Source organism: Elgaria multicarinata, chromosome 8 (assembly GCF_023053635.1).
Source record: "Elgaria multicarinata webbii isolate HBS135686 ecotype San Diego chromosome 8, rElgMul1.1.pri, whole genome shotgun sequence".
In the NCBI taxonomy this organism is placed as follows: domain Eukaryota; kingdom Metazoa; phylum Chordata; class Lepidosauria; order Squamata; family Anguidae; genus Elgaria; species Elgaria multicarinata.
The window spans coordinates 59,691,190-59,718,616 of record NC_086178.1 but is presented as its reverse complement, the minus strand read 5'-3'; the positions used below and the strand labels follow the sequence as shown (position 1 = coordinate 59,718,616).

The 27,427-nt window shown below is 38.5% G+C and overlaps 1 protein-coding gene across 3 annotated transcripts in view; it reads right to left on the bottom strand.

The window, feature by feature from the left end:
- SLK (STE20 like kinase) overlaps positions 1-26,927 on the bottom strand; it is a 50,794-nt gene extending 23,867 nt beyond the window's left edge. For 2 of the 3 annotated variants that reach the window (XM_063132613.1, XM_063132612.1), the window contains exons 1-8: positions 26,178-26,925; positions 9,390-9,554; positions 8,128-8,176; positions 6,870-7,019; positions 3,791-3,863; positions 3,170-3,364; positions 2,586-2,667; positions 715-843 (exon numbers count right to left, since the gene is read on the bottom strand). In XM_063132613.1, coding sequence (XP_062988683.1) covers positions 715-843; positions 2,586-2,667; positions 3,170-3,364; positions 3,791-3,863; positions 6,870-7,019; positions 8,128-8,176; positions 9,390-9,554; positions 26,178-26,327 — 993 coding nt within the window. In that variant the 5' untranslated portion in view covers positions 26,328-26,925. Of the gene's footprint in view, positions 1-714; positions 844-2,585; positions 2,668-3,169; positions 3,365-3,790; positions 3,864-6,869; positions 7,020-8,127; positions 8,177-9,389; positions 9,555-26,177 lie in introns of all 3 variants that reach the window. The other variant, XM_063132611.1, reaches the window with a different exon arrangement.
- Between the last annotated feature and the right edge of the window lie 500 nt (positions 26,928-27,427).

Sequence of the window (27,427 nt, the reverse complement as noted above, 5' to 3'; positions counted from 1 at the left end):
TGGCTTTTCAAGACGTGTAAGGGGTTGCAGCAATAAGGTAGTCGGAAAGACACATTGTGCAAGTGCAACTCCGCCCATGGGTCTCTGGATCCTGCCATTGTCTTCAGTGACTGTCTAGAATTTAAAATAAATACCATCTATTCAAGCATGTAAATATGCTAATTAATAGGGGGGAAACATAACTAAATGAATATTTAATTAACTTAGAGTATTTATACACTATTTCTCATTTTAAAAATCTCAAGCCAGTTTACAGCAATATGTCATTATAAAAGCACATCGACATTTAGGAAAATTAATGGTTGATAAAAGCTTGGGTAAACAAGCACATTTAAATAACCATTAAAAGCATATGATGGTTGATGCAGGATCTACGACAGAGGGGAGGCACTCATAGCATGATCAGTGACAATGTAGTTTGGTCTATATTCACTATTTGATATTCTAGAAGCTAATCTTTCACTAGGAAGTTATATAATATACCTTGTACACTTTAAATTATATTCTTTAATGAAACTTAAGGTTACCTGTTTTGCACTTTTCTTTCACTTCAGCATCTAAATCAAAATTGTGTTATATAACAGAAAGCATATAGGGAAATCTCGCAAACTGCATTAACGTGCTCCTAAAGTTGCTTACTTAACTGGTCAATGAGATAAACTCAATTCATGGCTTTGGATTGCAATTTAAGTTAAAGTAAAGATTTTAATTCACCAGAGAATTTTCAGATTCCTCCTCTTCATCTTCCTCTTTACCATCTTCTACTTCTTCTGTAACTTCCGCCTTCGCTTCAGCAATCAATTCTCTGATTGGTTTATTGGAAGTTACAGTAACAAAGGGATGCTGTTTAAAAAAAGCACACAGAATTTCAAACAATCACAATTAAAGACCATTTAACAGCAACATATTTTGCTACATACAGCCAGGATATGAATCTCCCCCTCAAAACAAAAATGAGGACTTTTAAGGAAATGGTATGCTGATTTATTGTAAGTTGCCGTAACAAATGGATGCTGTTAAAAAAAAGCACGCACAATTTCAAACAATCACAATTAAAGACCATTTAATAGCAATGTATTTTGCTACATACTGCCAGGATATGAATCTCCCCCTCAAAACAAAAATGAGGACTTTTAAGGAAATGGTATGCTGATTACAACTTTTTCTTAATCCTCATTAGCTTTTTATGCTTACAAGTCTAAGCCCATTTGCATTTATTCACTCTTGGGAGTTCTGTATCTTTTGTATGGCTGAAGCACAGATTGTTTGTATGGCAGACTGCCTTTCCTGCCAGGTCACATTTAAGAGGCATTTATCTTAAATCTAATTATTTTAGATTGACACAAAACCAAGTCATATTCACCCATTACATTTACTCCTCTTAGCTCATTTACATTTATATGAAGGAGATGAGTAAGCACTATAGCGTCTCAAACATTCATCAGCAATAAGCAAAGGCTCGGATCCAGAGGGGTTGTGCACATCCAAAATATTTTGAGATACTTTGTCAGAATCTCCACCCAGAGCCTCCAAGCTGCACTTTGAATACCCAAGTTCAAAAAGCTGTTTGGCAATTAGACACGAGCTGCTTCATATGCTAACAGAAACAGTGAATTCAAGCATAAATATAGGTGCAAATTTAATTATCCATGTAATAACCATTCCCTCCCGTATGAACTTGCCTGAACATTAGTCACCCTGCTCCATGATCCCCCAGTGACATAAGCTTGGCAATGGGCACAAGTGAAAGCCCCTTGCCTGAAGGAGCACCCTCCTGTGGAAGTCTATTTGGTCCTATCTTTGCTTGCCTTCTGGCATGGAGTGAAAACTGTTTTACTCCAATGGACATTTGGCTCTTTTAAAGAAGAACTTAAAGTTAAGTGCCGCTTCTTGCTATTTTTTTTAATTTTTTTTATTTCATTTCATTTCATTTCTATACCGCCCAATAGCCGAAGCTCTCTGGGCGGTTCACAAAAAATAAAAAATTTAAGTACTTTTGTGTTTTTTAAACTGCATTAAATGCAAGTTGTCAGTTCCTTTGACTATTATTTAGTCAGAAAAGCATGGTATGAAATTTTCAATTAGTACAGACTCCAAATTTTCTGGAGACCAATACCAAATAGGAATGTTCCCCACAATGGGCTAGTTTGCATGTCATGTTAGCAAATAGTGGGTTAATTCACCCATGACTTGCCAGGATGCCTGCCGTGCACAAGCTCCTTCTTTCTGTAAACAGCCTCTGATCAGCCCAATCTGAACTTGTGAACATAACGGGGGAACCCAGATCAATGGGGCTAAACAACTCAGTGGCTAATTCAACAACAAACCATGGGTTTATCACTGGATTGTTCAGCCCTTGAAGAACCCAGCAGTCTGAGTTCACACATCATACTGAAAACCTCTGATTGAAGGTGTTTTTTTTTACAATAAACCACAATTACCTGCCATGATGTGCATACCAGGTCAATGTTAAACATATAAAGTTTCATATTTTCATACATTGACAACTTTAGTATCACTTCTTAATTCTATACAATTGCATTAAATATAGCAGTCCAAACACTGAGATGCTTCATTCTTCATACCTGCAGAAGATCAGCAGTGTTCCACCTGGCATCTACATTCTTCTCCAAACATTTCCTTAAGAAGTCTTTAAAATCAGCAGACCTGCATAAGAAGCAGCTAAAATCAACAACTACTATACAAAACCAGTTGTATAATGACATCCTTTTTGTTTCCCCTGTCTGGCTTTATAATAAACTGATCTATCAGCATAAGAACAGGACAAGCAAGACAGTGAATAAATAGTAATGTTCACTGTGTCCTTTTCTGATTTTTTAAAAAAAGGCTATTAAGAGCTATGTCATCTGAAATATCTAGTGACTTTCAGATAAATGGCAAAATAAACATTTCAAATAAAAAGTCTACTTTTTATAGACCAATTCCTCTCTTGAATGATTTACAGAATATTAATAAGCTATTCCTGATCCTCTTTGATCAGTGCACACTTGTGCCTAACTGAAAGCTGGTTTAGAGGATACCAGACTAGGATGCCTACTACTTGCCTCTGGAGAAAGATAACTTTCAACTTTGGTGCTTAAAGACTGTGTTGCTTTTTTGCCAATTGAGTCTAATGTTGATAATGAAAAGTTTAAAATAGAAGAATAACCATTTTGAAGGCTGTGCCAATGAAGGTGGTTCCGACTTTGCTATTTTCAGCAGAACACGCATTGGATTTAATTCATGATGAGGCGGTTCTATTTCAGCCATTTCTATTAAAGTGACACCCAAAGACCAAACATCAGCCTTGTAATCATAAGGCCTATCTTTAGATGTCTCGCACATTACCACTTCCGGAGCCATCCTGGGATGAAAAGAGAAAAAGAAAGAATGGTTAAGAACCGTTATCTGCAAAAAGCATTATTTTCAAACACTAGGAGATATACATATAAGGTTAATACAACCAGTTAAGAATTCTAATTGAATAACATTGTCATTTTGCTTACCTTACATGAGTTATTAAAATATACATTTTTACACAGTTTTATATGCAGAGTCAGGAACATGCAACTGGGCTGGCAGAAGCGGACTTACCCACCCCAACTCCTCCTCTAGTCCCCTGAAAATGCTACATAGACCCTGTTGAGTGGGGTGGGAAGGATCCCCAATAGTTAGGCTAAGGCACCTTCCATGAGAAGAGCCCTCTTGTCCATGGAAAATAGATGTGGATCCATCCCAAGCTGTGATAAGTTGAGCTCAGGCTGAAAAGACTACAAAATGCCACACTTACCAATATGGAGTGCCAATGAAAGAATCTCGTCTTTGTATTGTCCTTGTATTTTTAGCAGACACTCCAAAATCCGCTTCAAACAAACAAAAATGAAAGAAATACTAATTTAAAGTCCCACTCATACCAACATACATCTCTATTTCAAAGTGCTTACACTTTCCCCTACAAGCATATCAGAAAGAAAGAAAAAAACCTCTCATTTTTGCCCTTTTACTTCCTAATTCCACTTCAGTTTTCCCACCCACCCGCAATTTCGAATCTTGGGCAAAACACATTTTACTTCATTCCTGGAATCGAACTATTATTTTCATATTCTGCATTGCTTCTTAAATATAAATTAGTCCTAGCTGCACATAACCTCAAATGCTTTCACCTCCAACCTCCCCAGATCTACCCAGATGCAGCAACTCCCCTTGCTAGTATTTTATTTTTTAAAAAAAAGAAGTTTTAAAATGGCATCCTGAATGGCTACAGAAAGCCAAAGTGTCAAAAATAGTTTGTCTTTAAACTATAGAGTACTAAAAGGGTTTTAAAAAGGCTGCAAAATGGGCACTTTTGGGGAGCACTTGGAGCAGCGAGGGGTGCATCTGGCCCACCCATGCTTAAAGGCACATACTACGCATCTTCAACATTTTTCTTTTTTAGTGTTTATGCTAGCAAATGGAGCAAACATCTTTTAAGCTGGTGAACACATATGTGGCAAATGACAAGTGAGACACAGGCAGGGGCTTGTCATAGGGTTGGACTTCAGAAGTGCATAGGAGTAGTGAAACTTCTTGGCTGCCTCTGAATTCCTTGAAACCCAGTGCAATCTCCCAGACTTGGAAAAAATGTTGGGGGCCGCCCCTTGCAATCAGAGGAGTTTCCAAATAACAGTGCCCTTGTAATGAAGCCATGCTCCCAAAACCTCCTGCCGACCTGGTGAGGCCACAACAAGACAATTCCAGTTTGACTCAGAATTATGCTAAGTAGGCACTCTAGAAATCACCTGAAAAATGCACTATCAGATCCTCCCAGGCTATTGATTGGTCAGTTTGAATTTTCCCTCAATGGAAGCTGCCAAGAACAGGCCCTGTACTATGACGGTAAATCTTTTCTTTGTCTTCTTAAGGTGGTTGGAGAAGAGTCAAGGAAAACTCTTCCACGCAATGGGAGTCTCAGGTGTGGGTTTCATCCTATCCCAAATCTAAACTGCTTTGGTGAGTTATTCTTAGAATCCTGATTAGTATGATTTAGTGAGGTAGTTTGATGTTTTATTTTGAAAGCAACTGGACTTCTCTCTGCTTGGTTCTTTAATAAATGTGTTGAACTGTAAACTGGAGTTGATTTGTCTTGCCTAACTTGGAGCTGGCCTTGCTCATGGGCCGGACTGCTTGGCAAAAATGCTAACCTAGTTAAGTAGTTTAAAGGAAGCTCACCCTTTTCCATATATAAAAGTAGTTTAAAGGGCCCACCCTTTTCCATATATAAAAAACATCAACCTGGATTCCCACATACCTAGGTTATGAGTAGTAAAAATATTAATATTCAATAAGGATTAATACATGGGGGGTGGCCGCCTACCTCTGAGGAAAACAGACGTGCTTGTAGTCAGTCCTACCTGCAGCATTGGCAATGTAGACATACGGTACTAGTTTGTCACAAGCCCCAAACCATAGTAGCTTATTATTGGGGGCCGGGGGGGAGGGGAGAGAGAGAAATTCCAGTGTCTATGCTGCTGTAATTACTAAATTGATTCATTTTGTTTGGGATCAAGATGACAAATGGATAATGTTTATCAAAAGGTAATCTCTTGTTTGTAGGAATGACAAATATGATTGCTTTGTGAACATTTAGCTAATGTGATTATGTATTTTAATACTTTGAAATAAAACATTGAGGGAGAGAAATCAAATGTCTTACAAATACCAGCAATAAAAAATCAATACGATTTACAAACACCAAGATGTTTTTCTACTAACATCACGAAAGCTTAGCAAAAATTAATATAATTTTCGAAACTCTTTGGAATCACTTCAGCTATTTCAAAAATTCTTGAATTTAAAAAGCCAAGTTACTACTACTGAAATACAAGTAAATTATTGTTCAACTATTCCATCTAAAGCTATGGGAAGAAAATAGAGAGAGTAGAGGGGAGGGGGTATAAACAGCACTATTTTCAAGCTAGGAAGAGAACAAATGGATGCCCACTTCATATCCCACACACTAAGTTATGACTTAACAGCAAGCAGCTTCCACAAAAAGCATAGACTAAAGACAGACAGTGTCCTGAAGATTGAAGCACAAACAGAAAAGATGTATTTTCATTTCCTTATTTTGAGAATGAAATAAAGAGGAATAAAACAATAATCCAAATGAGTTTGCTGATCCAATGTAACAAACATCACAAGCGCAAGTGAAGGCATGTACTAACTAGTCAAACATGTTCAAAATGCTGAAACTCAATAGACTTGTCTTGTTCCATAAGACAAAAGCATTACTTCTGCACTCAATGCATAATTCATCTATTAAATCCACTGTCACAATATGTTTTGACAGCCTATAGCATAAATGATTTTAAAAATGTTAGACAAACACTCAAAGGAGAGATCTAACGTAGACCACAAACCATAACTTACAAATGTCACCTTTTCAAATAGATACTGGCCACCACTCACATGCTCTGTGCAGTGGACACTGCTTCTGAATACTCAAGTAATTACATTTAGTGGGCAAATGATGGGTGTTACTTTTTACAAGAGTGAGTCAAAAGCCATATGTCAGGTTTTAATAAACATTAAACTATTTGTTACAAATATTGGAACAGGGCCTACCCCTGTTCCTTTTGAAATCCAAAGGACGCTTGCCAAGCATAATTAAGATCATTACTTAAGTTATTTCAATTCTAGGTCAACAAAAATGATCTATACCTGTTGAGAAACTATTGTTCTTGATATAAAAGTAGTGCCAAAAAACACTCATTTCATAGTCATTTCATTTATTACATTTATATACTGCCCCAATAGCTGGAGCTCTCTGGGCTGTTTACAAAAAGATATCCATTTACACTTGTTCAATTTTTAAAATGTAGAATACTCACCTAGTTTTATGTCGCCATCTAACATAAACAGAATATTGCCAGCTTTTAGATCTCGGTGAATGATCTTATTTTCATGCAGATAGTGCAGTGCCTCAAGTGTCTGCCTGCAAACTACCTTTATCTGTGGCTCAGTTAGCGGCCTCTCAAGTTCTACAAGAGAAAACACTCCCAGATATAAAAGCCTTCCTTTGCAAAGGGTCTTGATAAGTGAAGTAAAATGTTGAATTGCATTGTTGTTGGGTGTTTTTTTTTTACAAATACAACCTGATAAAGTATAAAAGCAAATCACACAATAGTCACAATAAAATTAAAATATTGCCCTTTATTTTATTATACTGCTGCAGAAAATTCTATTTGGATTTGTTTTGGCTATTATACATTAAACAAAAACCGTTCTAGTACTACTATTTGTCTCTACAAAATGAGTTTTAAAAATGTCTTAAACTATGGGTGAAAGAATCCATTTCTTCCAAGACTCAAAGACTTCTCCTTTAATCAAGTAGGCTGCTGCAACTCTCAAGGAAGGTTCTATGAACTTTTTTTCATTTTCAAGCCATGCTCCAAATGTATGCATCCAATCAAAGTAAAGTATGACAAAGTGCTAAAATTAATAGGATTACTACATCGAGAAAAATGTGGACTGTTGTTTCCCAATGATTGATATCTAAAGCATATTTTTCTTGGATGAGGACTGGGAGCATGCCTTTCTTTGGAACAGGAAAAATTATATCTTATCCATCAGGCAAAATGGATTTGAGAGGAGTCAGTGAGGAAAGGGAGAAGCATGGGGAAGACAGTTCCACTGATTATGCTGGGCTCCAGGTCACACCATTCTCCTCTGAGCTAAATCAAGGGAGGTAAGAGTGTCCCATTGGCGAAGTATGAGATGTTGTGCTCGCCCTTGAACTGGGCTGAGCCAGTACTCCTCTAGGGACTTTACTGTAATTTCCCAGAGGTCTTGGAAATGGCCTTCTTTAGTAAGTTTAGAAATTACTCTTTTCTTATGTCCTAAGGAGTTGTTAATTTTTTGGGTAGGTGGGTGGGGGAATGGTTGCTTAGGGAATTTGTAGGCCAGGATTTGATGAGCATTTTTGGTGTTTTATGCTTAATTACAGTGTTTTAAATGCACGTTAATCACTTTAAAAGTTGTATAAACTTTAGAAACAAAATAGATTTGCAACAAAGGATAACTAATCTAATAATAGTGAATGTACAAAATTGTAGCTAAGTTATTGCGTAAAATAAAGTATGTACTTGCCCAACATTACAGCATCTACAGCACCACCAGCACAGAATTCAATGAGAATCTGCGTATAAAAATAAAAACATAATGTTTTAAAAATGCTTGGACTAAAATCAATTGTTGGCTAGTAGAGCACAGGAACTGAATCCAAATTCCCCATACCAAGTGCACTAATATCCTTAGGTTTTGATGTTCAACGGTCTCTTTTTCCTCTATTCTGGGCACATTGCTCTGTTTCAGCAATGGAAATGAAGAGTTCTTCATCTAACGTTTAGCAAGCAGTGATTTCAGAAAGCCTAGTTCTTGAGTAGTGTTTCACAGTGTACGCACCGAGACTCACTGCAACTTTTTTTCTCTGGAGAGGCCATATGCTTGAATCAAACTGAGGTGATGATTCTATGGGTGGGGCAGCCTGTACTCTGTTGAGTACTAGGTTATACTAAAATCTACAGTAAGAAAATCAGAATCCTGAGATCTAAATCAAGCATGCAACTTAACCTTACTTTTGGGGGTTTTCCCTACTGTTTTTAGAAGACTACTGAGGGTGGGGTGAACATAATTGGAGAGGGGGGCAATACATAAACTGGAATGCAAATGATATGGTGATATTCGTACTTTCCCAAATTCTGTGATGTAGTTCACAAATCAAAAATTGCACACATAAAATATCATTATATTAGAGAATATTGCTTGCAAAAATACACATTTTAAAAAAAATGCATATAAATTATATATTTGGGTCATTTAGATATGTGCACATTTTAATGTTGAAATTTGGTGAAACGAACCATGTATGAAAAATTAGAAACTGAGCAAAAACAAGTTTAGCAGATTCACCTAAACTCAACCTAGCTCTAGATGAGGGAATAGCCCTGCACCTCTAAATTCTCATGTTCTGCTGGACTGAATATTCTCACTATTTCTGAGTACATCCCATGCCAAAACAAGTCCTATATTTAGGCCACTGAATTCAAGAGATGTCCTTCCAATTCACATTGGTTGGTATTTAAAACACACACCCAAATCTGAGTTTAAAGGAAGAGAAAAAGATTCCTCCTCACCAACAGCAAGAAAATATAAGACTAAGTTACTCTATGGAGGGCTTAAACATTCCCCCCTCCCAATTGACTTAGCAGACTGCAGATGTATGTCAAAACATTAATAACCCAGATTGTACAATTGTTTAGACACTAATTGGTTTTAAATTTAGTCACTTAAGACACTAATTCAATATTTTCCCCTAAAGTACACATGTCTGAACAATAGCAAACACCTACCCAAAGATTATTTTCATAATAAAAAGCGTCTAGAAGTTTGACGATATTAGGATGATCACAGGATGCTAGGATATCAATTTCAACCATATAGTCTTCAAGTTCTTCCTCAGATTTAGTATCAATCACCTTTGCAGCAGCAAGAACTTTTGTTTCTTTGTTCTGAGCCTGAAAGAGACATTAAAGCAAAACTTAAATCAGTTGTTTCACTCATCTATATCGCAGACATTTTTATATTTTTATGAGTATTTCCCTATCTTCATGCGACTTTATAGACAAGTACTAAAATTATAACATATGCACTATCCCCTCCCAATCTTCCTACTGATTTATTGCCTCCTATTCATCCACCTTCTGTTGCTGCAGAGCTTTCATGCTAACCTGGTTCACATGTCATGGTGGCAAATCATGGATTAATTAACCCATGATTTGCAGGGACTTGCAGAGCATGCAAGCAGTTTCCGGTTCAAATAAACAACCTATGAACACCCTGTTCACAGGTTGTCAGCATGTCATCCAGACCCACACACTTTGGGTTGTTACGGGCTAAACAACTAGACTTAGCCCATGGTTTGTTTATGGGTTAACTCTGGGTTGTTTAACCCACAAAAAACTAAAGTGTCCGAGCATCATGCTAACAACCTTCGAATGGGATATTAATAGGTTTATTTAAACCAGAAAAGGTTTGCATGCTTCATGTGTCCTCACAAATTGTGGGTTAATTGACTTATGTTTTGCTGCCGTAACATGTGATTTTCCTCATTGGCTTTGTCCTCCTCTGCTAGGGCAGCTAGCTGCCTGCCATTCCTCCAGCATGAAGCTACCAAAGGAAGGGGGAAGTGGTAAGGATTAGAGGGGGTTTCCTAGGTAGCATCGCACAATGTTGCATATTAATCCTAGAACTAGATCTATGAAAACAGAAAACTCTATATAATCTGAAAGCGATGATACATAATATGTAATGTTTAGGGCCACAAAATTCATCTCTTATTTACTTCAGTTTGAAGAGGTTAAATAAACCCAAGAGTAAGTGAAGTAAATTGATGGTAAATGCATATAATCTTTAGAGCATCAAAAGCAAGTTCTAAGTCTTACAAAGTCTCGCCAATGAACCCCAGCCCACCAAAAACTGATGTTGCCAAATATAGCAGCAAATATTCTTATGCCAAGAAGCAAATTGATAAAGGATGCAACTAAGTTTACTTGAAGAAGAGAGGGGGGGATGCCATCAACAAAAGCAAGGGAACATTTTTCCTCAATTTTTTGTCTTGTGTGGAGGCGATATTACAGTCATGGTGACACAATGGGTAGGACTAAGTGCAGCATTTCAATGCAACAACTCTGCTGTTGTCTTGATGGCTATTACACATCTCTACTATTTTGAGTGTCATTTCCATACCAACAACCACAGCATTAGCAACAAACTCACCAATGCTTTTATTGTGGTTCTTTTACTTCCTCACAAACATAGCTATGAAGTTGTAGTTACAAAACAGCAGTGACTATACATTTTTACTGTCTAGTTAAACACAATCTTTTCCTCAGTAGTTCCACAGCCTTACTCACATTAATTCTTTAGGCAAAAGAAGAAGCTTGTACATCTCATGGATTTTTTTTAAAAAAACATGCATTTGCAATATCTGTCAAAGTAGTAGCAACTGGGGAGGAAGAGAAACTACAGCAGCATTATAGCAAGTCCCCTGCGGCAGTGAGAAGTTGACAGCAGAGCACATCACTTACTCTGCTTGCAAGGGATACATCAGAAGGCTTATTTCTATCAATCATTTAGCTCTAGCATTATTCAAATAACATCACACAGAAGCATTCCTAAAAATAGGGTAAGATCCTTTGATAACAGTCATCGAAGACCTTGCCACCATCTGATGTGAGTCAAGGTGGGTGGCACTGGAGGACATTGGCACTCTGCTTGTGAAATTCCTTTCTCCCGTCCCATTCATCTAGCCTCCCTTTTATGGCACTCAGGATACCCACTGAAGACGTTGCTGTTTACCCAAGCATTCTCTGGGTTTTGGTTTTCATTGTCTGCTATTTGGAACTGGATTCTGCTGCGATTTGTCTTTCAATGTTGATGCTTTTTATAATTTGCAATTATTGTATTTTATTATATTACTAATTTAATATAAGGAGAAGACTCAGAACTCATGGATGGAAACTGGGTACAATTATTTCAAATAAATGAATAAATGCTTTCAACTGATGGGCATTAAATATTGAAAGATAACCTGTGGTTTGTGCAAAACCAATTATCAAGATTATAGGTCGGTCTCCTTAATGAAGTGCAAGCAGTTGCTTGAGCGAATGACACATTCCCAGTGCAGGTTGAAAGATATCTTAGGAAAGCAAATGGTGTACCAACCCCTCTTGCAAATAAATTGGCAAACTATATACCCTACCTATATCAATCATGTGTTAAATTAATAATACTGTGATAACAGTCTTGCTTTGGGGGCTGGGTGTGTTGCTGGGCATATTATGCTGGGAAGGCAGTTTTTTGGTGACATTTTTGGCGACATTTCACTCAGACTTTATATCATACTATTGGCCTATTGCAGGTGTGGGCAATACATGGCCCACCATGGCCATTTGTGTCACCCCCACTTGGTCACTGCCGCTGCCACACCCCAATTCCCAGCAATTCTGCTGGGAAACAACACACACGGGGAGTGCCTAACTTGTTTCCCAGCAGAATTGGGCTCCCATCCCAACAGCCCACTATGCAGCGGTTTAATAGGCTCTGGCTGACGGGAATGTAATTCTGCAGGAAACTGAGCACATGATTTCCCTGTGCCCAGTTTCCCAGCAGAATTGCTGTTTCTGCAGACAACATGGTACGTATGGATGGCTCCCTTTATACAGTCTCGCTGCAGAAGGAGCTACTGACAGCCTGCCAACCAGCAGAATTGCTGGGATATTGACAACAGTGGTCACTTCCAACAGTAGTGGGGAGTTGCAGTGTCTGCAGGTTTCCAGGATGTAATGCATCCCCCCAGCCCCAGATGTTACTCTGGGATATAGGGGCCACCTATATCCTCTTCAAACCTACTTTTTCCCTGTTTCAGAACAAGACTGACAATTACAAATGAAGATACTTGTCTATCAGATTACCCTGTCTTTCCCTTTTCCTCCCTTAAGGCTGCAATCCTATACACACTTACCTGGAGTAAGTACCACTTAAGTCAGTCACTTAAGTTACTTCTGAGAAGATATGTAGAGGGCTGCATCATAAGTAATGTTTATTGGAACAGTTTTGAGAACACCCTACTTAAATATCTAGAAGAAAAGCAAGAAAGAAAAGAGAAGTCCACTTATTCCCAACCTAACTAAAGAAAAATATTTCAAAAATTCCTGTAAACCAGCACATTTTAAAGATGCCAGTTCTAAGTACCAGTATTATATATCTGAAGATAGAGATACTTTATATAGAGACAAACTAACTGGTATGGGCCCTTCAAGTTCTCAGGCAAAAGTCTCCCAGCCCTGCTACCCAAGATTTGTTAATATGGAGATGCTGAAAATTAAGATACTGCTATTGGCTATATGTAAAGCATGTGCTCTACCACTGACCAACAGCTTCTCCTTATTAGGATTAAGCACTTGGTTTTCTTCAGCTCTTTCTGTTTTGCAAAAGGTATCAAATACTCAAGGCTATGTATCAAGTCAGAGTCTTGTTCTTTAGGGATCGATAGACATGGAGACAGTGAACAGTGAGCCATTTTCAGTGTTGAATGTAAAGTGTTACAGATCATTTTTGTGTAATGCCACAAGAGTGAATTTCTGTTTTTATGTGTGCAGCTAAATGCATGATAATTTATAAGAGCACAGTAATAAGATCTTCAATAAAGGATTATGGAGTTTAAAATGTGAAGGGAAATGTAGAAAGGCTAAAAGGATGTCAAATGAAACAAAACACCTATCAGTAGCATGTCCTTTGTGCTTCAACAAACAAATTCAGTATATTTCAGTTTTTATATGCTAATGTTTTACAGTAACTAAGATTAATGTGTAAATGAGAATATAATTAGTGGTAAAATGACTGAGCTAACTTCAAACTTGATTTCTGAAAGCATTTGATAGAACTTTTAATATTGTAGTAATAGTTCATTCCTTTCATATTCTCACTCTGTTTACCAGCTGGTGTGCTATCTAACATGTTTTCCTCATTACTGAGTTAACAAGGAGCAAACTTCATGGCTAGTTTTTCAAGTACTAGAATCTTTGTAGTACTTGAAAAGAAGCTTTATAAAATAATGCTTTCTATTAAATACTTTAACACAAGCGCATTTATAGTTCTTTCGAGAAAACTAAAATTTTAGAAGACTCGATAAGGATTTATACAGAATTTTTAGGAGGAAGACTGAAGACAAAAATTACATTAATATTTCAAAAGTTTCCAAGACTTTTTATAAATTAAAATAATTCACTATTATTCTCATATTCTCATTGAATATGCTAGTGGCATCAATTTTGATAGTGCCAACTATAAAGGCAGTGGAAGAAGACGCTGCCTAGAAAAGATCCCCTCATCCCTAAGTCATCACTCCATTTATCTGCAGATGATGGGGCCTACGTGCACACAATCCAGCAATATCATCCTGCATGCAGCTCCACATACTGGTGTGGTTTTACACACCCTTCTGCATGCAAAGACTACTTCTAAAAATGAAAGGAATTCCCAGAGGTCTGCTTCCAGAAGTAGGCTGCTCCTGCTCAATTTGGATGCAGATGTATTGGTTTGTTTGTTTATTTGTGTACATTTGAATAGAATTAGCTGAAGGTAAAACACTTAGTTGATTATGTCTTACATTTTTAAAGAATTTGCTTTATTACAATATACCATGAAGCCACGTTAACTTTCAATTGAAGAGATGCAGCTAAACTTGTTAAAATTCAAACAGGGCAATAAGTTTACGTCTTAAAAATTAAGAAGTTGCAGTACAAAACTTGGGATCTGTGGCACAAAACTGTTTTCAGTGGGAAAACAGTGTAGCGGCATACTTCAACTTTTCACAGTAGGCATGCACTTTTTCAGTACATCATTTGTGGACTAAAAATGGTGACCATGTAACGTTTTTCCAAGTGTACAAATGCACAGTTGATTGAGCATGGTATAACACAACGACTGGGTTGCATGACACAACAATCCATCATGGGAAGCCAGCCATGGTGGGTTTTCATGCCTTTGAACCTGGAATCTGGACCCGAAAGACCGATTTTATCATGGGTGGCCATGATCAACTGATACTCTTGACAAGATTGGCAAAAAAGCCTGTGCTGCCAACTTTTTGCAATTTTGCCAGTGAATATCCTTCCACCAATGCTAAAATTTGACATTTTGGAAGTCTGTCACTCCTTCCCCAGCTTTGTTTTTATTTTTTGGTTTTTTAATCAAACCTGTTAGGGAGCCACAGTAGCAACTGCTCTGAAAATGAACCACAATAAGGGGGAGAGTTAACCCTTGTCCTTTCTCGGGTAGCTGGAGAGTAGGGGAAGTGTTCAAAAGATGAAGCATACTGAGACGTGTCAGTTCAACACTTAAAAGCAAGAGGATCACATTCCTAAGGGGGAGATATTATCTCCTCTGCCTTTTGGTGCACTTACTCCTTTGGCTACCACACACCCATTTTTGGTGCTTCTGAAGAGTACTTGTGTCCCTCCTTTCGCTTACTATTATTTCTCCCCCAAGTCCTTTGCAATAAATTAGCTTATATGCACCCTGGTCTTGTCAATTTCCTTGTAAGTTACCTACTCACTTCCTGGCTCCTTTTGTCAACTGAAACATACAAGGAAATTGACAAGGCAACATATCAGACTGACAACAACAAAGACTGAAGAAGAGGACACACCAAAAAAAAAAAAAAAAAGCTAAGGAACAAAAAAAGGTGGTGATCGGAGCAGGGAGAGAGAGAGACAAAACGGATTTTGCCGCAAAGTGCCCTGGATCCATGACATAGCCAGCTGGAGGTTGAGTGGAGAAGGAGGGGAAGAACTCAATCATCTGCTGGACATACCACAGGTTGTTCCACAAACAGCCGACCCACCATGACTTATTTGGAGGATGGCTTACCACAACATATGAACTAGCCCAGTGACTCAAAGTGGTTAAAGCGGCAGCTGCTGCTCTAGTCCAACCGACAGGATAGATTTTTGGCTGCAATGGCTAATGGGAAACTAGCAGGAGGACTGACGGCAGGGGATGAGTGAGTCTACACAGTGAGGATTAACAGTCAACTCAAGGCTGATCCTAATCCACTCCACAGTTGATTATCATCATGTGTGGGGACTACCTCCTAGATAAACAACTGTTGAGTTGATTATTATCCCACACTTGAATATCATGTTGTGTGAGTGCAGCCAATGTCTTCTTCCCAGCAGGAAAACTTTTACTAAGTTTAGAACAGTAAAAGAAACATTCAAGCAACACACTGTTGTAAGGAGATAGAGTCTATCTATTTTAAAATACAGGTTCCACAATTGAGGGCATTGTTACCAGCTCCCACTTTTTGTCATGTACATTTTGTTTTACTTCTCGATCCCTAATAGGAGCAGTTTGTCTAGTATTATTCATTTACAAGTCAAGAACCTCTCCAATATTTTCACATGTAACACCTAACTTCTTTCTCCCTGTTGCACTGTTAAGTATTGCTATATCTGTCAGTGATTTCGTAAATCATGCTATCAGTAAAAATAACAAGTGCCAGGGCAATGCCCTTCTTGTAAACAGACACTATTTATTCTTTTTCCTCATCTTATCTCTTCAGCCTACCATTATCCTAAAATAACTCTAGGGTAAATACTACCGGCATTTGTGACACCTTTTCCACATCTTGATTGATTATACAATTGGAGAACCAAAGGATTAAGAAATCTGGATCCAAAATGCAGCATAAGACTTTTTGCCGGATGACATTCAGAAAACTTTAATGCAGCCAGGGAAGAGCTGCATATGGCTCATTATCTCTTGTGGCTTCATAACCAACAGTTCAAGCGCAAGAAGGCACACACATACACATATTTTCATTGTGACGCACTGTGTTTAACATGAAAGTGCTGTGGAGACTGCATAACATGGCTTCTTCCTTAGTCTTAAGAGGATGACTCTTTTGAAGTTATAACCAACAAATGGACACAGTTTCCAAAGCATTATCCAGTACCAAGCACAATCCCAATGCTGGTAATGAGCAGGATAGGAGAACTGGTAGAGAGAGTGAAGTAAATGAGAAGCATTGGGCGAGTGACCTCCACTTTAGTAGATATTAAGATAGGCTCAGTCAAACATTTTCCATGTAGAATTTTGGGAGATGGAGAGGAGAAACCCACCTGGAAATACAGGTGGTGGTGAATGAAACATACCACCATGTCTGGAGTTTTTCCTGGTGAAGAACATACTATTTTTCTTCTCCCATATCCCTTAGAGTGATGCTTCACCATGACGTAACATTGCTCTGGCTTTTGGGAGAACATTTGAGACTACTGTCACAGCATGGCTTGCTCATTCTCACTCATCTGTTGCTCAGGCAACCTAACCAAGAAAATGGAAAGTTTCTCCTAATAGGGTCTCATAGCTGCCTATGTGAAGGTGAGCAGCAAAGTCTTACTACCATTATCCATTCTCTGGCAACACCCCATTTGGATTCCAAATTACACCCCATTTGGAACACGACCTTCTACGTGTCACTACCTTTAAAGAGTGCTTGAGCAGCAATAAAGACTTATAGGTTGCTCACGGTGACTGGGTAGAGAACATATCTGCAAGTTCCAAAACGGCTAAAATTACACTCAGTAATTTCGAAACATGATTCCAAGTGCTGGTTTAAAACTTTATATCCTAAATGGCTTGGGACCCAAGGTTTCTAAGGTGCATTCTCCCATGTCATACTGTATTCTGAGATCATTCTCTGGGTCTTTTGGATGAAACCCTCACACTGTTTCCACACACAGCCCAAGGACTTTATCCAATATGGTTTGCAGGATAAATACTTGCACAAGTCTTGAAGTAGTGCACTCAAGGAGGGTTTTTTTATTTTCCCTGTGTGTGACTAAGATATGAATAGGGGGATTTTATCAAGTTTACATTCTGCCTAATAAGAATTTATTTGCAAAAAAAAGTCTGCACAGTAACACCTATAACATGTAACACCTATAACCCTGTGGGGAAGAAGTGAAGGAGACAAGAGCAGGGTGTGGAACACACACACCTCACAGGGTTAACTGACATCATGCCTCTGTGGGGAAAAAGGAGGAGCTGTAGGTCTGCCCCTCCATTGGGAGATGAGAGGGGGGAGCAGGACCTTCCCACCAGCCTGCTGAACAGTCTCCTTAATTTCTTTTTCTTTTCCCCTCTTCCCTCCCCATCCCTTTTTCCTTGTGTGTCTAGTCTTTTTTAGAATGTAAGCCTGAGGGCAGGGACTGTCTTCTTTACTAATCAATTCTAAGCTGCTCCAGGAGCCTTTTTGGCTGAGGTACAGGATAAAAATACTATAATAAAATAAAACAAAACATATTTACAGAGTGTTTTGTGACACCTTAAAGACTAATACATTTTATGTGGCATAAGCTTTTACACATCAGAGACCCTATTGTCATATGCAACATTTATCTGTTTTCGATCTCTAGCTGTTTCTCACCAATACAGTAGTCACTGTCTACACAACAGCTATTCTTAATGCTTTCTTCAGAAATAAATAAAGATATGCCATAGTTTTTCTCTTTGAAGAAAGGAAATGGCAGAAACTTCTGTAACCTGAGGCAATAATTTGCTGCTATCCAATGTTCAAGCGTGTAATATGATCATCAAAATCAACTTTTGTTTTCACTCTAATAGACTGCTGGCTATTTGAACACACTTATAAGTCCAGGAGGATTATTTCTCCTACTGATAAAAACAAGTACATAGCAATTGCTATAATGAAAACCAGATACTTTGCTCACTTTAGGTCAGGAAATATCAGCACATCTAATGGTGTAACATGACATTAAATAAGAATAAAATGACAGGGATATCCACATATTTGCATATAGCCACAAACTAGTAGCATCAAATGCTTCTGACTACACAACAAACCTAATTTAGATTATAATTATGTATTACTATTATTACAGCAGCCAATTCTGTTATAGTCAGCTTATCTTGGACTGTTATTCAACTTCAATAGGACAGGTTTGAACAACACTGGGTTATACGAAAATGGTCCTCACTACTATTTCAAGTTACTGAGTGGATTTGGGATGGCAGTTTGTGCCCTCCTACATAGCCCTAAATGAGACAGTCTTCAGCATTTTTGTGGGGTCCTGTCTATTTACTTTGATAAATTATATCATAGTGTAATTACTTCAATTTCAACTTGCATTGTCTTGACAAGGAAATAGGTAACAAGCCAAACACAGCAGAATCAAAGCATACTGGTTTCATAGGCAGCCGGTTGGCTATTGTGTGAAAAGAATACTGGATGATGAATCTTGGTCTGATCCTCTTCTTATGTAAAGATGTGAAGGCGTGGGGGAAAAAACTGAAAAATTTGGGTAGAAACCCATTTTTCCCCCAAAGCCTTTTTCATTTTCCAAAAAATTGAAAAAACTGAAGAAAAAAAGGATTATGGAATGTTTTATTTTAGCATGATGAATAAAATGTTTAAGATAAAGGGTTCATATATTTATTTCTCCAAATGATTTCTAAAAACTATGTACAGTATCAGATTATTACGATTTCTGTGCACTGAGGACAAGCAAGCCATTGAAGCAAAGACTGATAGTGATAGCTATAGCTCAGAAAATGAGTCTGATTAAATTTCATGCATATTCATTGAGTCTTAGTCCCCTCCTTTTTCTCAGTTCTTTTTTTATGGGAAAGGGTGCTTTATGTCTGCTTGACACTGTGGAGGACTAGTGGAGACATAATTTTCTTTGTTGCTAATGTTTGTTTCTTCTGGTTTTTTAAAAAAATTGTTCTTTGCCTGCTCCTCATCAACTGGCAAAACCAAAGAGGTTCCTTACAGTTCATGAGCTTGTAGCTCCATTTGTTACCAAAAAAAGGTAAAAAATTTAAATAGTAAATTCAATTTGTAATAATTGTTTGAATACACTGTACTTTTAATAAACCAAACATGCAGGGAGTTGGACTCAATGGCCTTATAGGCCCCTTCCAACTCTACTATTCTGTGATTCTATGATAATTTTATGCCAAACCAACTTGTACATAATTACATTTTACATCCCTAAAGTAACAAAGTGACTTTCAATCTGTAAAAAGTGCTAATATTGCGTTTTCCCCATTTTTCTGGGGGGGGAATTGTTTCCCCCTCCCCGAAAAAAATGTTTTTTTCCCATGGCTTCAGCATCTCTATTTGATTAATTGCTTAAGAACCCTAGGCCCTGTTGTTGTATTAACTCACAGCAAATATATCCAACAAAGGTAGGCAGTTACAGTATATGTTGTGTTAAAATACCTCAATGAACTTAACAATCACCCCATATTCTCAAAATATTAAGGACTGTATCCAATTAGTCCTAACAACAAAATAGCTTTCATCAGTGGATGAGGGAGGGCAGTAATGTCCTTTCCCCCTTGCAGTTGCAGCCCCTCAAAATCTGCTCTGGAAGGTTGGGGGAACCATCAAAGCAGTTTCAAGGCCTGCAGGGAGACGAGCAGAAAGCGTGATTTAGCTTCTTTACCAGGAGTAGACAATCCAAGGCACTCCAGATGTCGTTAGACTACAATTACCATAATGTGAAAGGACTGGTAGCCCAACACATCTGGGGGCACCAAGGTGCCTACAAGGAAATACAGGAACATCTATTAACTCATGCATAATTATAAGCTGAAAACCCTTAGTTTAAACTTTGAAAAAGATTACTGTTCTGTGAGAGAATGAGTGGATCAGTAAGACATTCTACATGCACACTCCATGTACTCAAGTATTACTCATAAGGTATGTACCTGGCACACAAGTAACTAATGTAAAAAGGCAAGCATTAACCTGCATATAATACTTCCTTGATTTGAGGAATTAAATATGGGTAACCATGCATTATAGCATCACTGTGCATTGATTTAATGAGTGGGTTAGTTTACAATGCTACAAATATTACAAAAAAAATCTATTTTATATATTTAAAATATTTTTATGCTACCTTTTGAGAAAAAGCCTCTGCAGGGATGTAATAAATAAATAAATACAAAGTAAATTAGAATTACAACTACTGTGACTCATGATCTCTATTTGTAACCCAGTATGCTACTTCCTAGTTATTTTTAAACTTCTATTTTTTAAACTTTTTAAATTAAAGCTCAATTTATTATTTATTACATTTTTATACCGCCCAATAGCCGAAGCTCTCTGGGCGGTTCACAAAAATTAAAACCATAATAAAACAACCAACAGGTTAAAAGCACAAATACAAAAAAAATACAGCATAAAAAGCACAACCAGGATAAAACCACGCAGCAAAATTGATATAAGATTAAAATACAAAGTTAGAACAGTAAAATTAAAATTAAAATTAAGTGTTAAAATACTGAGAGAATAAAAAGGTCTTCCGACGAAAGGAGTACAGTGTCTTCTCTGGGGAGCTCATTCCACAGCCGGGGTGCCACAGCGGAGAAAGCAATGAAAATCATGACTGAAGTAGAAAGAAAACCAGGAGAACACCTGCACAAGCCACAGAAAGAATAATGAAGTTCACCATCCCCTTCTCCTGCCAACTCCCAAAAACTTCTCAGAAAAGTTGGGGCACTGGAAATTGCTCCAGACTGGGTGGAGTTCCACCATTTTGGTGAATACACCACCCAGCAGCTGCCTGCGCTCCATCCAACATGGTCTTAGAGGTTTCTCCAAACCTCTGGAGTAGTTTTGGGGTGAGGGGTGCAGGTGGCTACAAAGAAAGGGAAGGAGAAGCGCAAAAAAGAGAACAGTTTTTTTTATTATTATTATTCTAACATTTATGCCTTACCTTTTTGGGTAAATGTACACTCAAGGCACCTTACAACATTAAGAGATCAAAGCCTCTGCATGCAGCGGCTTCAGAGGCCACAGGATTCCTCATATCTTGATCTTTCTTATCTTTGCCCCACTGGCACTCCCCCTTTCTGAGGCCACTTTTGTGACCTTGGGAAGCAGTCAATGCAGTTTTCCACAGTGGTTGTGAGGGGACAGGAGGAGGGACCAGATACTGAAGTCCCCCTTCAGAGGTGCAGTGGTGTTTATGGCCTGGGGGAAAGGGGTACTTTGAAGAATCCTGTGGTTCCTGGGTCACTCCCCAGGGACCATAGGATTGCTCTTTAAGAAACCACAGACAGTATAATCAATTAAAATCCAGTACAACTGGCAGATGGCAAATAAAAGAAAACAGAAATCATTTAAAAAGTCCTGACTAAAAAATACCCACTGAAGGAAGAATGTTCAGTGTACATTTAAAAGCAGACAATAAAAGTGTTCAAAAAGCAATCTGAGTAGATCATATCACCCCCTCTCTCATCCCTACCATTTGCATTCTATCATCAGCAGAAAGACAAGCCTCAGAAACAGAGCAAAGTTCAAACAGGTTTGACATGGGTAATTCTCAAACCTCATCTTGGGCTGTTTAGGACTTTAAAGGAGGAAGAGACTGGGAACAAACTGGAAGCCAGCAAAACTGGTTTTAAAATTGGCTTAATACATCTTGGATGAAGTCAGCTAAGAATTTGGCCTTATCTACTCTAACCCTTGAACTAGGAATATATGGATTTTATAAAATCTGTTCCATCTGTGTTTTGGAGGGGGGATCAGATACTGAAGTCCGGTGGTGTTTATGGTCTTGAGGAAAGGGGTAGATGCCTTTCATTTGGTTGTTCACTCATTGGCAGAATCAGATTTTTCACAATTTCTAGAATTTGCGCAAATTCTCACTTGCAAAAATGCAGAAATCCTCCTTCCAAAGTGCATTATGGTAATCCAACCTGGATATGATTAAAGCTACCTCCCCAAGCTGGTGCCGTGCAGATGTTTTGGATTATAACTCCCAGAAGTCTTGACTATTAATAGCCAAAGGTTGGGGCTGCCAGGGTTGAAGTCCAAAACATCTAGGAAAAGTTGGACTAGGGCATGGACAGAAACTTGGTTTGATTCCTCCATGAAAGCATACAGCTGGCAAAGCAGATAAGAGTTGATGATGGGCTCATTTGGCCAGCACTGTTACCTTGCATAAGTAGGGCCGGCTCCAGAAGAACTCCCAAGCTATAAACCTGATACTCTGTGGAAATGCAGCCCTATTTAAGAACAGCTAAATACCAATTCCAAGCCTATCAGCACCATTACCCAACAATAACTATGTCTTCTTTGGCTAATGTCTCAGTTTGTTCATGCTGTTCTATTCCGAAACTTCCAGAGCCTTTTGAGGAACATATGATGGAGAGACAGAGCTAGGAGCCATCAGCATACAGATGACCAGCCCAAATCTCCAGATAATTTGATCCACCGTGTGCACAGAGATGTTGAAGCTACAGAGGACAGCCTTTTCTGCTGTGGCACCCTGGCTCCCTAAAGAAGTTCACCGTTATACTCTTTCTGGTGAAAGGTGAAGACCTTTTTATTTCCCCAGTATTTTAGCATTTTACCATCCTAATCTTTTAACTCAGCTGTTTTAAATGTATTTTAAATCTGTGCACTGCTGCTCTGTTTATGCTGATTGTATTTTTATATTGTGGTTTTATACTGTGGTTTTAAGCTTCCATATTATATTTTATGCTCTACCTTACGGTTTAAATTTTTGTGAACTGTACAGAGAGCTTCATTTATTGGGCAGTATAGAAATGAAATAAATAAATAAATAAGAGCATGGGAGAAAAGAAGGAACCTTGCAGAATTTCACACGCCAAAGGCCATGGTCAGAGCAGCAGTCTCCAGTACCACTTTCTGGAACATGCCATGACAGAAAATGGTGAAGTGAAGCCCAGCCTGCCATGCAACGCATCAGGATATATGCCTCCCTAAAACCCTTCAGACTGAAGGGTGGGTTAAAACCTGTTTAAATAAATGCATGCATAAATACATAAAATCGCAACAGGCAGCCCAGAAGGCTACCATGGTTGATGGTATTAGGAGCTGCGGAGTGCTACATTCCCCATCTATTTCTCAGTGCAGTTCATCCACCAGGGCTAACTAGATAGCCTCAGTTCCATACTTAGGTTGGAAACCAGATTGGGACAGGTCAAAATAATCTGTTGTACTGAAGAAAACTTTGAGGAGGCTAACCACCACCACCTTTAAAACAACAGATTTCAATTACATAATTTTATTCTTGAAACTCGCAAGAATGTAGAGTAACATTTTAAATTGCAGACACAAATCTCCAATAGAACTGAATTCTAAGCTTGGTATGGCAATTTCACTCCTTTATTCTTCTTCGAGGAAACCAAAGCAATAAAAACAAACAACCATGAACATAAGAAATAAACAAAAGAGAATGACAAAACAATCACAAAAAGGGGCATAGCCCTGTCACAGAAGTAGGAAGAGCCAGCAAAACAACTTGCAGTTGTCTTTTCTCAAAGCTTTCAGAAAAAGTCACGTTTTGGCCAGGCAGTAGAAGACACTAAACAGTGTGGCTTGCAAGGTATGTCTGGAATCCTGAGGGGTGGTCCCACTATTGAGAAGGTCCTGCCCTTCATGGTCATCCACTGCACTTCAGTCAGCGGGGTTGAAGAGGGGGTTATTGGGGAGACATTAAGCAAGGTCTCCAAAGTTGAGTGTACAGACAGAAATATATATAGAGAGAAATATATATATTAACTCAGTTGTTTAGGGCTTCAAAAATGTAAGTAACAAAATGTGACACTAAAAACAAATAGGTAGCCAATAAAAGCTGAGCAGCAGTGGAAATAGTCCAAGGCAACAATCTGGAGTCAGCACTTTAACTGTAGTTTCTGGATGCTTTTTAACAGTTACCCCACAGAGCTCTGACATTTAGCGGCACCCACCCTCTGGAAAACCCTCCCTCGTGCGGTTTGGGAGGCGGAAAATGTAATAACTTTTAAACGCCTCCTAAAAACATAGTATTTTTAAAAAGCCTTCCCTGGACTGCAATTTATTCTGGTTTTATGTGATTTTGAAGTTTTAATCTGGATTTTATGGTTTTAGTTGTGAACCGCCCAGACAGCTTTGGCTATTGGGTGGTACAGAAATGCAATAAATAAATAACTGCATATCTATACCATCCAATTGCTGAAGCTCTCTGGGCAGTTCACTATTCATACTAAAGCATGAAGGGGGCAAAATACTATGTTCTGCTATATGAGGAACCAAATACATGCTCTCTCTTAATATCACAGTAAAAAGGTGATTTGTTTACTTAACATCAGCAGCAAACAAGAAAAGACTTCCTACTTTTCCCAAGAAAGAGGGGGTGGGCCTGATTATATGACTTAACCCATCAGTCTCTCTGGTGCAGACACTGTAAACTGCTTTTGCTGATAGGAACTTTTGATCATGTTTACTGTTATTAAAGATGCATTACTTATTTGGCACCAAGGTTTCAAACCATGAACGGTACAATCCTAACCATGTTTATTCAGAAATACTTCAATGCAACTGAGTCATTTCCAATTAGACTGTCGATACTTAAGACTGCAGCATGAATATTCTATAATATCTTGTAAACATTCATTCCCATTTATCTCTGACTAATGTGCATTCACCTAAAATGGCAGGTACTGAACATAAGCCATCACAAAAATTGTTTGTTCTAGGGCAAGGGCAAATTTGTATTCTTAGAAGAAGTACTATTCTACATTTACTCACATGTCTAACTTTCTTCTAAACCCAGTGTAATCTCAGAAACATAATCTAGCTTTGAATTCACTGCCATCTTGTACATCTAACGAAATTAAGTTACTGATGTCAGAAAATTACAGTAATGCTTTGTGTGTTTTTCTAACACCCTATGTACTTGTTCTACCAATCTCTATTACGTAAACCTCCCAACTCTCTCCGATGAGCTCATGCTTTAAAATATTATTTGCCATTATAAGATATTACACACACACACACACATATATATTCTCTCCACCCACCATAAATCAACAATGTGAAACTCAAAAAGGAAAGGAATCTAGTTAAAACACATAGGTTTCTTCTTTTTAGGAGCTTCATCATAAAGACATTGTTAATATTTAGAAACTGGCTACTCTGGGTGAAGAAAAGCTGGTGTAATAGTTGACACTTATAAAAGTTCCACAAAACAATATATGAAAAAAACCAAACAAAATACTCACCTCAAGTAAAACACAGTTAATTGTATTTTACTTCAGCAAAATACCATTAAAGAAAATATTGAATACTTTTAACAAAACACCTAACAAAAATTTCAATACTTACATTTTGACAAAAGTAGTCATGTGAATACAATTTAACACACATACATACAAGAAGCTGCTCTGTTTTCTAGGAGTTTAAAGCAAAACCAGATACAACAAAAAAAATGACAGATAAAAAGAGAACTTGGTAATAGCTGAAGGAAAAAAAGTGCAGGTGACTTAAGAGCCTCTTTCTATCCCTTGTGTCTATTATTCTAGGCAGTGATTAAGCATTCTATGTCCATCTGAGGCAACACCTAGTTATGATCAAGAGAAAAACCATCTTCGCAACAAGATGTAAAAATAGCCTAACACCAAATGACACTCTGAGGACTCTGGGATCTTTATAGTATAGTGAGAGATTCACAACCAAAGATTAAGCCTGAAATACAGACCGAAACATGTATTTCAAGACAACAGAACCCCATAAGGAAAAAAAATCTTACCTTAAATACTTTGCCAAAAGCACCATCACCCAGTTCTCCTATAATTTCCCAATAGTCCTCTGGATTCAAGTCTCTCTTAACATGCTCATACTGCTTCTTCTTCTTTTCACCTCCCAGTTTGAAGATCTTACGAAAGTTAAAAAAGGACATTTTTGCCTTTTTTAACTAGCCCAAAAATGCAACAACAAAAACCCTCAAAGACTGAATGAGTAGTCTTCCAACAGTCTTTTTCGTTTGCTTTAAGATCCAAGGGATAAAAAGGCACACAGTTGTGGCTATTATGCCACGTGACAATGCTGACTGCCAGCGAAGGAGCAGGCAAGGGCACAATTTTCACCCTAGGTCTTTAGATACAGCCTACAATACACAGCATACAAGAATCCAATATCAGGAGGAACAGCAGTGAACAGCTTCTCCAAGTTTATCAATCCAGCTTTAGTAACCTAAGAGCCACACGTTCATTTCTGGTTTCTTGCTCATAACAACTACACAACAGCACATGGCAAGGCCGTAAAGATACTACTAGGAAATGTGCAATGATGGCCTTCTACCACAGAGTTCAGCAGTTTTGCGGGTGGAAAAACACACACCCAGTGGAGTATTTTCGGTGGCGTATCCCAAATGGCTATCTTCAAATCCTGCCCCAAAACTTCTCGTTCAGCAACATAGATTACAGCATCACTTCAGGCACAGGCTTCCTTTTCGTTGGCAGACAACACCTTCAGCACTCCAAGTCTGTGGAAAATGTGCATTCTCATCCATATGCCGCGGTTGCGGGTATGAAGGGCTCTTAACCGACCAGAGACAGGTCTCCTCCGCCTGTTGAATGGGGTAAGTTGGGGAGAGAGGAAGAAACAGAGAAATAATGCACTCCTTAACAAATGAACTCTTCGGTTCCTCTTCACACAGACAGGAAAAGGTGGTTAAAAACAAACAAACACGCATACCTACACTTGGCCCTAAAGAACCCCACCGGAGTTATTGAGGAATTTGTAAAGTGAAGGGTCCCCATTTGCAGGGGGCGTGTCAATCCCCCCCCCAAATCCTTCCCACCCCTGTAGGAAGACGGAGCCGGCTGGAGGAGACATCTTTTTCCCAGGGGAAGCAGCCCCCATCTGCGTCCTCAACGGTGCCAGTCGCAACCGCGCCTTTCCTTATGGGGACAAGGGCAGAAAGAGAGGCGAAGGAACGAGCCCCTTTACCTAGAAGCTGATTTCAGTCTCCCGCACGGCTCGGAGGGAGCTGCTGCC